General features: G+C 36.3%; 1 protein-coding gene across 1 annotated transcript; it reads right to left on the reverse strand.

Moving 5' to 3' along the window:
* Positions 1 to 8,629: 8,629 nt before the first annotated feature.
* Positions 8,630 to 10,702, reverse strand: LOC107688602 (C-C motif chemokine 19-like). Its single transcript, XM_016486319.1, has 4 exons — positions 10,485 to 10,702; positions 10,123 to 10,243; positions 9,914 to 10,032; positions 8,630 to 9,050 (listed from the first exon to the last, which is right to left on the reverse strand). Exons 1-4 carry the CDS (start codon positions 10,552 to 10,554, stop codon positions 9,028 to 9,030), a joined length of 333 nt encoding a protein of 110 aa, XP_016341805.1. The 5' UTR covers positions 10,555 to 10,702; the 3' UTR covers positions 8,630 to 9,027.
* Positions 10,703 to 12,287: the final 1,585 nt, after the last annotated feature.

Below are 12,287 nucleotides of genomic sequence, written 5' to 3' on the forward strand. Positions count from 1 at the left end.
ACATTCATATTCGCGCGATTTTTTGCGCAGCTCGTCAGTGAACAACGGCTCTGTGTGGTTAATGCTGCTCAATGTGAAAGCCCGCAGGTGATGGAGATTTACCGCTGATTACAGAACCGGCTTTACTGATAAGATGCGCGTTAAATATCGCATGCGATTAATCGTGCAGCCCTAAAAGGAACCATGGAGTTCTTGTGGTCTGCAAGTTCACACCCTATTTCTTCAGCAGAATGTTTGCTTTACTGCCATTCCTTTTATTCTTAGAGTGTTTATTGATCAACATCCATTTTTCCTTTGCAGTAAAACAAACTGACCTTTTCTCTCAAACATCTCTGACAGCTCTCTCTATGATTCCTGCTGTTAGCCTGGTCTTGTGGACATACTTGTGAAACTTTCTAAGCTAACAGTGAGGTAATTGAGGGAAACATATAATTGCTCAATGCATATTCTAGTTCTGCGGTGTAATATTAGTTATTATATAAGAAAACTTACGTTTGTGTTTTTAGTCTAACACATATCTCTTGATAGTCCAGTGAATTAATGAGCAAACTCCAGCAGGTATTAAAGGAAAAGTTCAGCCAACAAATGAAAATTAGCTGAAAATGCTACAGGCACAGTCAGTAAATATGAAGGTGAAACATGTCACAGTGTAATTCTTAACTGCAAAGTAACCTGTCTTTAACATGTTTTCACATCATAATTTCCATACCAGTTATCATAATGAAACTGGGCCAAAAAACACCATATGGTCAGGCACTTCTGCTTAAATGTCACTCTTTGTCAGTGGAAAGGTTTCAGCGTGGCTTGACAGCTGTTGTATTAGCACATCTCTTTGATTTAGATCTCAATGCCTGATATCTTGCCTGAAGACCCCTTTCTTCCAGACAAAGTCTGAGAGGAAGTTAAACAAAGCTTCTTCTGAGATTATAGAGAGTTACGTCACCTTTTTCCACAGGGGTGTGTAAATTCATTTGAATGGTTGAATCATCTTGTCACACTGTGTCCTGACCTGACACTATCTACCAAATGAAATCAAAAATGCTGTGTGATGCAATACAGTTACGGCAAGATCACTCTGGGCGGAGCTACCGAAGTGTGACACGACAGAAATAACATCCTGTCTCTCGTCACAGCTGTTAAAATCAGGGTTTTCACTTTATAACGTCATGTCTGTTTATATATTTATACGATTTTATAATGAAACTTTTATTCAGCAAGGATGCATTAAATTGATCATAGTGACAGTGGACATTTATAATGTTACAAAATATTTTTATTTCAAACAAATGCTATTCTTTTGACATTTCCATTCATCAAATGGAAATCCTGTATAATATTTATCACAGTTTTCACAATAATTTTAGAGCAAAATGACTGTTTTCAACATAATTGATAATAATGATAAATGTTTCGTAAGCAGCAAATCATCATATTAGAATGATTTCTGAAGGATCATGTGACACTGAAAACTGAAATAATTCAGAAAATTCAGCTTTGCATCATAAATTACATTTTAAACTATATTAGAATACAAAATAGTTATTTTCACATCATATTTTTGATCAAATAAATGCAGCCTAAAGGACTTCTTTCAAATACATTAAAAAATCTAACTAACCCCAAACTTTTGAATGTTCATGTATAGTGTACATATGGAAAAATTTCATCCCACATTCCTTATTACAAAAATCACACAATCATTTTCTAAGCCAAAGCTATCAAAACATGTTTTTGTCAGTTAAGGCCTAATTATGGACTGTAGGCACATTTTCAACACATTTCTGCAATTTTCTGGCAGGGTCACCAGAATAACAGAACATTCAGAGAAAAAAGTTATTAAGGCTCAAGATAGATGACACAAATCCACAGAAATACAGCACACACTGTCTCATCAGCTCCTTGCTCCAGGATCTCACTATCTTTAAATTATGCCATAACTTACGATCTCTTATTGATCTCTTGTCTTTTACAGGAAGTAAACTAGAGCAGGAAAAAAGCCTCTAGCTATTTCTCAAGCCTAGTCGTCCCCACTTTGAGTAGTTTGTGTAATGGTACCTGACAAATAAAGAGTTTTAGGAGCCACTCTCACAACCTGCTTTGTCTTCCACTCCACCATCAATAAGAACAGAGACACTCTTGCTAATTCTACCATCATCACTTTGCTGTTGTAAGGTTTCCAGGACTGATGTCCAGCAGTGCAATGTTGTATAGGTACATCTGCATGGCACTTATGGGAATTACGGGACATGTAGGGCCAATCAGAGAATCCATTCTACTGTCACGGGACTGCAAAGTTTCCGTCAATAAAACTGCATCAATTAGAACGGAACCTTAAAGGAACAGCTCACCTAAATAAACTCAACTTCATGTCATTTCAAACCTGAATGAATTTCTCTCAAAAAGATGAATTTTAAAAGGAAAAAACTGAAATTGCATGAGGAATGAAGCTGTCAATCTTTAAAATGACAAGTAAACCTCACTAGCTGTCTCATAAAAGAGGTCTTTATGACTCAGACAACTATATCCCCAAGTCTTCTGAAGGCATACAGTAGCTTTATGTGAGGAACAGACCCAAATTTAAGTTGTCATTCACAGAAAAAATGAGAGAAATACCGATGTCTGATTTGTGAATGAATCATTATTTTGCGTCAGATATTTTCAATGAATCAGGTAATCCAGTTCAAGAAAACAGACTGATTGTGCATTTTGGTGCATTAGAAAAAACTCAAATTCAAAACTTACATAGAAATCCAAGCAAATATAAACAGAATTATTATATGCTAAGCTAAAGCTAGGCTAAATCTTGTGATCCAATTCGACACTGAAAACTGAAATAATTCAGAAAATTCAGCTTTGCATCATAAATTACATTTTAAACTATATTAGAATACAAAATAGTTATTTTCACATCATATTTTTGATCAAATAAATGCAGCCTAAAGGACTTCTTTCAAATACATTAAAAAATCTAACTAACCCCAAACTTTTGAATGTTCATGTATAGTGTACATATGGAAAAATTTCATCCCACATTCCTTATTACAAAAATCACACAATCATTTTCTAAGCCAAAGCTATCAAAACATGTTTTTGTCAGTTAAGGCCTAATTATGGACTGTAGGCACATTTTCAACACATTTCTGCAATTTTCTGGCAGGGTCACCAGAATAACAGAACATTCAGAGAAAAAAGTTATTAAGGCTCAAGATAGATGACACAAATCCACAGAAATACAGCACACACTGTCTCATCAGCTCCTTGCTCCAGGATCTCACTATCTTTAAATTATGCCATAACTTACGATCTCTTATTGATCTCTTGTCTTTTACAGGAAGTAAACTAGAGCAGGAAAAAAGCCTCTAGCTATTTCTCAAGCCTAGTCGTCCCCACTTTGAGTAGTTTGTGTAATGGTACCTGACAAATAAAGAGTTTTAGGAGCCACTCTCACAACCTGCTTTGTCTTCCACTCCACCATCAATAAGAACAGAGACACTCTTGCTAATTCTACCATCATCACTTTGCTGTTGTAAGGTTTCCAGGACTGATGTCCAGCAGTGCAATGTTGTATAGGTACATCTGCATGGCACTTATGGGAATTACGGGACATGTAGGGCCAATCAGAGAATCCATTCTACTGTCACGGGACTGCAAAGTTTCCGTCAATAAAACTGCATCAATTAGAACGGAACCTTAAAGGAACAGCTCACCTAAATAAACTCAACTTCATGTCATTTCAAACCTGAATGAATTTCTCTCAAAAAGATGAATTTTAAAAGGAAAAAACTGAAATTGCATGAGGAATGAAGCTGTCAATCTTTAAAATGACAAGTAAACCTCACTAGCTGTCTCATAAAAGAGGTCTTTATGACTCAGACAACTATATCCCCAAGTCTTCTGAAGGCATACAGTAGCTTTATGTGAGGAACAGACCCAAATTTAAGTTGTCATTCACAGAAAAAATGAGAGAAATACCGATGTCTGATTTGTGAATGAATCATTATTTTGCGTCAGATATTTTCAATGAATCAGGTAATCCAGTTCAAGAAAACAGACTGATTGTGCATTTTGGTGCATTAGAAAAAACTCAAATTCAAAACTTACATAGAAATCCAAGCAAATATAAACAGAATTATTATATGCTAAGCTAAAGCTAGGCTAAATCTTGTGATCCAATTCACATAATATCCCTTTGATAAATAATGATGTGTCCCAGATTAAAGTACATAAAGAACTGCAGAAGAACCCAAGACCAAAGCTGCCACAGCTTTGTTTTTCACCTAGTTGCAATTACTATATGTGATTTTGAACGCAGCCATTAAATCAGACTGGTTCAGTTCTTGAGTTCAACTCACTGACTCAGATTTCAGTCACACAAAGCTATCGAATGGCTTTAGAAGACTTGGAATATAACGCATAAGTCACATGGTTCAGTTTTATGATGCTTTTTGTCATTTTGGAGCTTGACTTCATGCACTTCAATGGCCAGGATATTCTCAAAAATTACACATTTTGAAAGACATACAGGTTTGAAACGACATGAGGGAAAGTAAATTATGACAAAATTTCATATTTGGGAGCGCTGTTCCTTTGAACACCAATTGAGAGCTCAGCATGATGCACTGCTGATAACCACAAACCTTTCCATTTGGAGATATGAGCAAATTGTTGCTCTTTCAACATCGACTGTTATCATAATTACAGAGAGAATATCAGAGAACGCTCAGTACTCTTTTAGTACGGCTGTTCAGCTTGCATCCAATGAGCAGAATAGCTACATGGTGTGCGAATGCGGGGGAGGAAGGTCGTAATTGGCCTGTGAATAGATTTGTCATTAAAAGGCTCGGTAGGGGAGACCCCACTCATGGTCTTCCTGTGACACATCTGCCTGATTAAAGAGGTCAAGAAGCCAGAAATACGATGCACATTGTCAATTTTTACTGTCCTCACCCCTTTCTGCGATGTTACATAATAAGGGTTAAAAATATTCTCTACACAAATAATTTTGTTCTTTGTTAAGACCAGTTGGTGTTTTTTCCTAAAAGTAGTGCTAATCAAAGATATTGATTCTGTATTAATGAAAGACTGATTGATCACTGCCAGATTGATTATAAGTCTAATTATATCATTTGGATAGTGTAAATTAATAGGCCATGTAAAAGAAAATCAGCATTTATGGCATGTCTGTTGGTTTCATGTAATGCATTCTCAAGGGAAATGTGACACCTTTACCACAAAGGTCCGATATGTATATAGCCATAGCTATTCATGAATGTTAGAATATCCCTCTGTTCCTGTTGAGATTGTCCTACATATGATGTGTCCCATGCAGAGACCTCAGTAATGTATGCAAATAGTAATTAACTCATGTTTTCCTTTAAATTCTTATCATGTGAAAAGCCATTGCATTCATTCAATTTTTTTTTATATTCTGGGGTCTATATGTAACATTTTAAGCATGTTGCCAAGTTAATTTTTTTCTACCATTCAAAACTTTTTTTTTAAAGAAATAAAATAAAATGCTAGAACAATAGAACAATAGAATGATGGATAGATTCGCTGCCGTGGCTCAAATGAGCCACAATTTATTGGAGTATTTTGAAGGATTATGTCGTCTCGCCGTCAACACACTGTTTGACGACAAGACCCTGAAATCGTTGCTCTGGATCGGGGCGAATTACCATCATCCCATAGACCTCCCAGACACCACAGGTCTTGAATGGAAGAACTTGAATGCAACTCCACCTTGGCCCTCCGGAACCCACGGTGTCACCCTGGCTCTTCGGCTCTCCATCTCCACCCTGGGCCCCTCCTCCATCAGCCTCATCTCCGTCAGTCTGCCCACTAGTGTCGTCAGCCTTACCTCCACCATGGCTCATCTCTCCATCGACTCTGCCGTGGGCCTCAGTCTTGGACTTTGGAGTACCACCTGGCTCTTCCAGCTACTGGCTTCTCCCTGGCTCCTCCCACCACCTACACCACCTTGGTTGCTCCGGTCATCACCTCTCCTGGGTTCCTGTCATCCACCTTCCTCACATCCTCCACCTCAGCCTCCTTCCTCGTTGGGACTGTTGGTGCGAGGTCGCGCCTTTCTGGAAGGGAGTGTACTGTCACAGTTAGGTTGAGTTTGAGTTTGATTTCTGTCTTTGCTTTCTCCCTGCCTGTCACTTTCGTTATTTGTTACCTTGGTTACTGATTTGATTAGTCATTCCGTTTAGCTGTGTCCTTATTAGTTCGCTTTGTTCCATGTATTTAAGTGCTTGTTGTTCATTTGAGTTTTGTCTAGTCTCGTTAATGCTACCCTGTGTTTGTATTACCTATGTGTTGGATTAAAGGCTTTTTGGAACCTTTCTCTTCTTCTTTGTGCATTTGTACACAGCGTACCAGATAGATAGAATAGATATAGAATGACAGAATGATAGGTAGAAAGAACAAACAATGGAACAATAGATAGATTTTGGAGTGATCTGTTCCTTTAAGATCTGTAAGGATTGACTTTCCTGCCTTTTAAACAGACTCTGTATTCTATTTTTTCCTGGTCTTTTTTCTTCTATCCTTTCATTCCTCTTTGGGTCGAGTCAAGATTCCTCAAACATCCTCTCAGAATATCTTTTTGTTTCTGACTTTTCTCTTTCTCCCACTCTTACAGTCTTCCAGGCTCAGCATCGCTCAGTGCCCAGCAGACCTGGGAGAGAATAAAAGATTGGGTCTCTGCTTTCTCTTTTTCTGTATCCTGGAGGAGAAATCTGACAGAGCAAAGGAATGCCTGGAAAGAGAGAGAGGGAGTGTGGGGGTGGGGGTTAACAGGCTAAATGGACTAGCGAAGCACATTAGAGCTAATGGATGAAGCCTGTGGGGTCAGATCATTCAGTACAGCTCCTGGAACCCCCCTACATGTGTGCTAAAGCACACTGGTCCAGAGACCTGGGCTGAATCCCAATCCACTTGCTTATACTAAGCACTACAAGTATGCCCTTGTGAAAAAGAAGTACACTTTAGCATACTTTTCAAAAGAGTACTTATTACAAGGAACAATTTACTTTAAAAAATATAAATACTTATGTGCAGACTGCAAATTATGGTTTCAGCAGTTTTAATGTAGAACAGTTTCTGTTTTTCTTTGCTTAGATTTCTGTCAGCTTTGAATTTATCCACCTTTGAGTTTGATCTAATGTCTTCTCAGAGCAATACTTGACATGTTTCATACCAATTAAAATACTTTTTTGACTCAATCCAGGTAACCTTGTTTTCACTTACTACACTGTCCACCAGACGAATGATCTTGCTGCTCCTGAAAAGAAGTTTAAAGGGGTCATATGATGCTGCTAAAAAGAACATTATGTTGTGTATTTGGTGTAATGAAATGTGTTTATGCGGTTTAAGTTTCAAAAGAGAAAGGAAAAATTGAAATCGCATAATATGACCCCTGAGAAGCTAAATTGTGTTCCAGAGGTGAGCCACCTTTGCAAGCAACATGTTAATATTTCATAGAAAAACCTGGTGGATGGATGCCTTCATAGGAAATAGCAAAGTAAAAGCAGAAAGAATATAAAGTAGGAGATAATGTGGCAAACACATTCTGTTTGGAGTCATTTTAGCGCTTGAAAAACATCAGTTTAACATTTCATGATCTATCTATCTATCTATCTATCTATCTATCTATCTATCGATCGATCTATCTATCTATGTGTCTGTCTGTTTTTCTGTCTGAGTCTTATTTCACATGTTTGGCCCTCTGCAGATTGCTGAGATTTTTCACTTCAGTGATCAGTGCATTCTATGCTGGGGGGCTGCAAAGAATTCTGGCGCATCTGGATTGTGGGTTTTCGGGTATTTTTGTGCACATTTGTATATGTGTTTGTGTGTACAAAACCAATGTCCATGGGGTAAAACTTTTTCCTAATCCTCCAGAAATCTGGAATCAACTGCAGATTCATTTCACAGCTGAGAGCATGGTCTGGATTACCGCCCAACTGACGGGATGACAATGATGGCAATACAATCAATGTTCATCTACCTCATGCACAGAGCTGATATGACACTTATTCTGAACATATATTCACAACATATTAGTCATTTACTTGTTTAAATGTTGCACTTTTTATGGTTTCAATCAATATATTGTGTGAAAATCTCAATAAATATAAATTGTCTTGACTTCCTCTAGGGGAGTGTTCACATTGCAGTTTGGGCATGACCAGATGATGCACTGCTTTTTTGTGCAGCATATTATTTAGAAATATTATATAATCATTGGTGACACTACAGAGAGATTATAGATACGTCAAACAGGCTTGAATAGCCCTTCATTATAGTCTAGAGGTTAAATGCTTCCTACACAAATAACCATTGTAAGGGTCACTTGGGCTGCTTTAGCTCTCCTATAATGTGTATGCTGAGTGAGTGTTATTTTGGATGCAGAGCATGTGTGAAAGTCAGGACCTCTTTACAATCTCTTTACAAAGTTGCTGCAACAATACTTTTTTGAATGAAACCAAAAATATATATAGTTATTTTGATTTTGAGAATGATTTGTTCGTTTGTTTTAAGGTAGGCCTAATTTGTTTATTTTTAGATGAAATTTTAGATTTCTGTTACTTGAAAAAAAAATCATGCACACAGATGTCATATTTAAAATGTAAAATCTTTTATTTATATTCCAAAATAGAAAGGGAAAATATAGAAAAATATTTCCATTCAATGGCTCAGGAAACACAGTAACTTTATACAATGTAGACAGAATACAAACTCAGAAAGTGATGAAAATGAGAAATTATTTAGCTTAAAATCTCTTGTAGACCATGTAGGGATAGGGTTCACATTTCAAAAATAGCTCATATCTTGTAAAGCTTATTCCTATGACAGTAGATTCACACTTGACCTGCTCCACTAGAGTACACATGTAATAAACCAGAGAATGAGTATTTACTATTAAGGTTAAGTAATATCAGCTATCTGTTCCAGGATCAGAATCATTCATGCATGTATTGTGAGAGCAGGCTGGACCTGCATAATCTGTGATGGTGTCATTTACTGTTGTCTCTGCTTCTTTCCTGTAAGAAAAGAGAGAAAATAATGTTATGTTATGTTATGTTATGTTATGTTATGTTATGTTATGTTATGTTATGTTATGTTATGTTATGTTATGTTATGCTATGCTATGCTATGTTATGCTATGTTATGTTAGGTTGTTGTTGTTTTTATGCTATGTCAAGATGTTATTTTTATGTTATGTTTTATGTTTGTGGGGGCTTTTTATTATGTTCTAAATGTTGTTAAATTGTTCTAACTGTTATGTTCAGAATGTCATTCTGTGTTCTAAATGTTAAATTTTTGTTGTGTTTTATACTATGGTATTGTGCTGTTGTTACATTACATTGTCTTATAAATGTTATATTCTAAATGTTATGTTGTTGTAATTGTTAAATTATGTTGCTGTGTTGTGTTGTAAATGTTATATTAGGTTTTATGTAATGTTATGTTATACTAAATGTTGTTGATACATTGTTATGAGTTCTAAATGGTATGTTGTGTTCTAAACACTATATTATTTTTATTGGTATACTATGTTACATTGTAAATGTTATGTTACATTGGTGTTGTTCTAAATGTTGTGTTATGTTTTATATTATTTTTCTAAATGTTACTGTGACATTATTATGTGTTTTAAATTCTGTTGTCTTAAATGTTATATTATTTTTGTTGTGTTATATTATCTTGTAAATGTTGTTACATTATCTCTTCTAAATGTTATGTTCTCAATGTTATGTTGTGTTTATATGATGTTGCTAGGTGGTGTGTCCTAAATGCTATATAATGTTATCTTATGTTGTGCAAACAGAACTTAAAAGAATGCATGTACATTTATATTATTTAAGTACTAAGACTTGATGATGAAATACCCACAAACACGTACCTCTATGTTTTCTGGGGGTTTTTACAGGTCCTGCTAGTATGTAGTCGATCAGTTTGCTCACCCAGTTATTCTCGCTTGGAAATGGTGCGCAGAGCTTCAAGCCCTTCTTTGTGACAAATCTGTGGAAATTCATTCATATTTAAATATGCAAAGTCAAATACACCTTGAAGTCTGTAGAGGCATTTTGAAATGCATGTAATGCGACTTACATAGTGGCAGGAATTCTGCAGACTCCATCACTGGTCTGAATGTTGAAAGACGTCACCACCTTCTGTGGGATGCGCCGGTCGCTGGTGGTTAAACAACAATCCGCTGCCACATCGTTCTGAGCTGTGATAGTTAAACAGTGCACAGAATGTTAACCATTAGCAACATCAACAGTCTCACCCACTAAAAAATCATTTTAAAAGTAGGCAGATTATCTATAGAAAGTTTAGAATTGTAAAAGGTGTTATTTAAGAATATTGTAAACAAATGGGAAAAACATTACACACACACAAAAAAATCTAAACTGATTAATTTAAACATCTTGCAGAAGGCTATTGTTAAATAATTATACACTTTGACTCACCTGTTGTACAGCTCCATAGACTGACGCTCAATATAAGCAGAGCGCCTGCCCATAATGTCAGAGAGTTCATTTTGTCCCTCTATATGTGTTTGTTCACCTGTGCTCAGTAGATATATGCCTCACCGCAGCTTGCACACCCTTTATATGCTACTTCACAAACTTTCACTTTCTTTATGCTTAAAGGCAACCCTTTCCTGTAAATCCATCCTTATTAAAAGAGCCCTTTCACCTTCTTTTGTTAACTGGAAATGGTGGCACCTCCCAAGAGATCCTTCATCTGAACTGGAGGGAAAGTTTCAACATGTTTTCTGGGCTTTTGAAATGTGCTTATCAGTGTCACTGCCTCATGAGAAACAAATGCGGTGAAAGTAAATTCGTTTTAGTGGATGTCACTCATAGCTGGAGGGAACAGGTTGCACATACGTAGCTTTGGGACAAATTAGCTCTGCATTGAATGCGTAATTGCTCAAGTGTCCACACTGATTTGTGAGTGCAAATACTTTAAAATTAAATTAACTTATAAAATAAAATAAAACATTTTCAGCACTGAGGTTTCCAACTGCTCTTATCTGCATATACATATCTGGCCAATCAATGTCTGCAGTATCTGGTTCAGTATCTGAACACGCTTTACCTATGGATATCTGATGTGGTATTGTACCAATTATAGTCATAATGGTTGTGATAATGATCATTTCATGACTCTTTCATCTAATATATTAACTCTTATGAACATATTTCAACATATTTAAATATCAAAGCTGGCAAATTCTCACCAAACCACAGGTTGTTTGATTGACAGCACTACTAATTTGCGGATTTGTGTGTTTTTTGAGTGTAACCCTCAATGAACATGTACCTGCTGTTGCCGACAGGTAAGCAATGATTGCTGTTGGAAGATTATTATGTAACTTGTTTAGTATTTTTTAATAGCATTGCTGACTACCTATATGTTTATGCTACTGTATGAATTACCATTCATTTACAGATGAAGTGGTCTGTATACAGATTTTTATTCTATTTCTCTGCTGTAAAACTGTTTTATACCAGCAATAAATAAATAAATACATATTTTCTGTGAATGTATAACCTGTTCAGATCAGCTGAGTTGTACAGAGAAATGGCCTGTGTTTTGGCAATACTGGTAGTGTAATGTTTCAGGCATGCATCTACATGTGGATGCTAAATATATGCATGCAATACAGCCAGCAACGTGTCTGAAGGGCTCGGACATGTGTTAAGCAGAAGAAAAAAAACCGGCCCATATCCTGAAATCCTGCTCAATTAATACTTCCTCAAGGGCTGTAGCCTCCACACACACACAGCCAGGTCTTCATTCTGTGCTGTGATCTCCTGAGCCCTAATGAAGCATGAAGAGATGAACAGACGACTTTGCTCCTCTACTTGATTTCAAGCAGTTCGAATTCTAACTACAGCTGCATTCAGTTTTCAGTCATTACTTCAAGGTTGTCAGGGAATGAGCCACATGCCGTGTCACTTCCTATATGATGGCTCACTTCCACTTGGGCCACAGTAACTGCAGCAGGTCCAGAAGTAATCAAGCTGCTTTGTCAGATAAGGATGTGATGAGAAAATTACAGACAATCAGGACTAATTGAAGGCTAGTCAAAAGTTCTCAATGAACATCTTTTGCTCATGGTACAGCACCACTATTGAAGGTTTTTTAAAATTGAAATTAAATTAATGATATTTTCAGTGTCTTAAAAATTATATATAAAATTATATGTTTAAAAAAAAATATATATATATATATATATATATATATATATATATACATTTATA

This window comes from Sinocyclocheilus anshuiensis, unplaced genomic scaffold (genome assembly GCF_001515605.1).
Source record: "Sinocyclocheilus anshuiensis isolate Anshui unplaced genomic scaffold, SAMN03320099.WGS_v1.1 scaffold205, whole genome shotgun sequence".
Taxonomy (NCBI): domain Eukaryota; kingdom Metazoa; phylum Chordata; class Actinopteri; order Cypriniformes; family Cyprinidae; genus Sinocyclocheilus; species Sinocyclocheilus anshuiensis.

Coding starts and splice junctions, on each gene's coding strand:
- LOC107688602 (XM_016486319.1), bottom strand. CDS start 10,554: ATGAACTCTCTGACATTATGGGCAGGCGCTCTGCTTATATTGAGCGTC. Junction 10,244..10,484: donor TCTATGGAGCTGTACAACAG/GTGAGTCAAAGT, acceptor TAACTATCACAG/CTCAGAACGATGTGGCAGCG. Junction 10,033..10,122: donor TGCAGAATTCCTGCCACTAT/GTAAGTCGCATT, acceptor GAATTTCCACAG/ATTTGTCACAAAGAAGGGCT.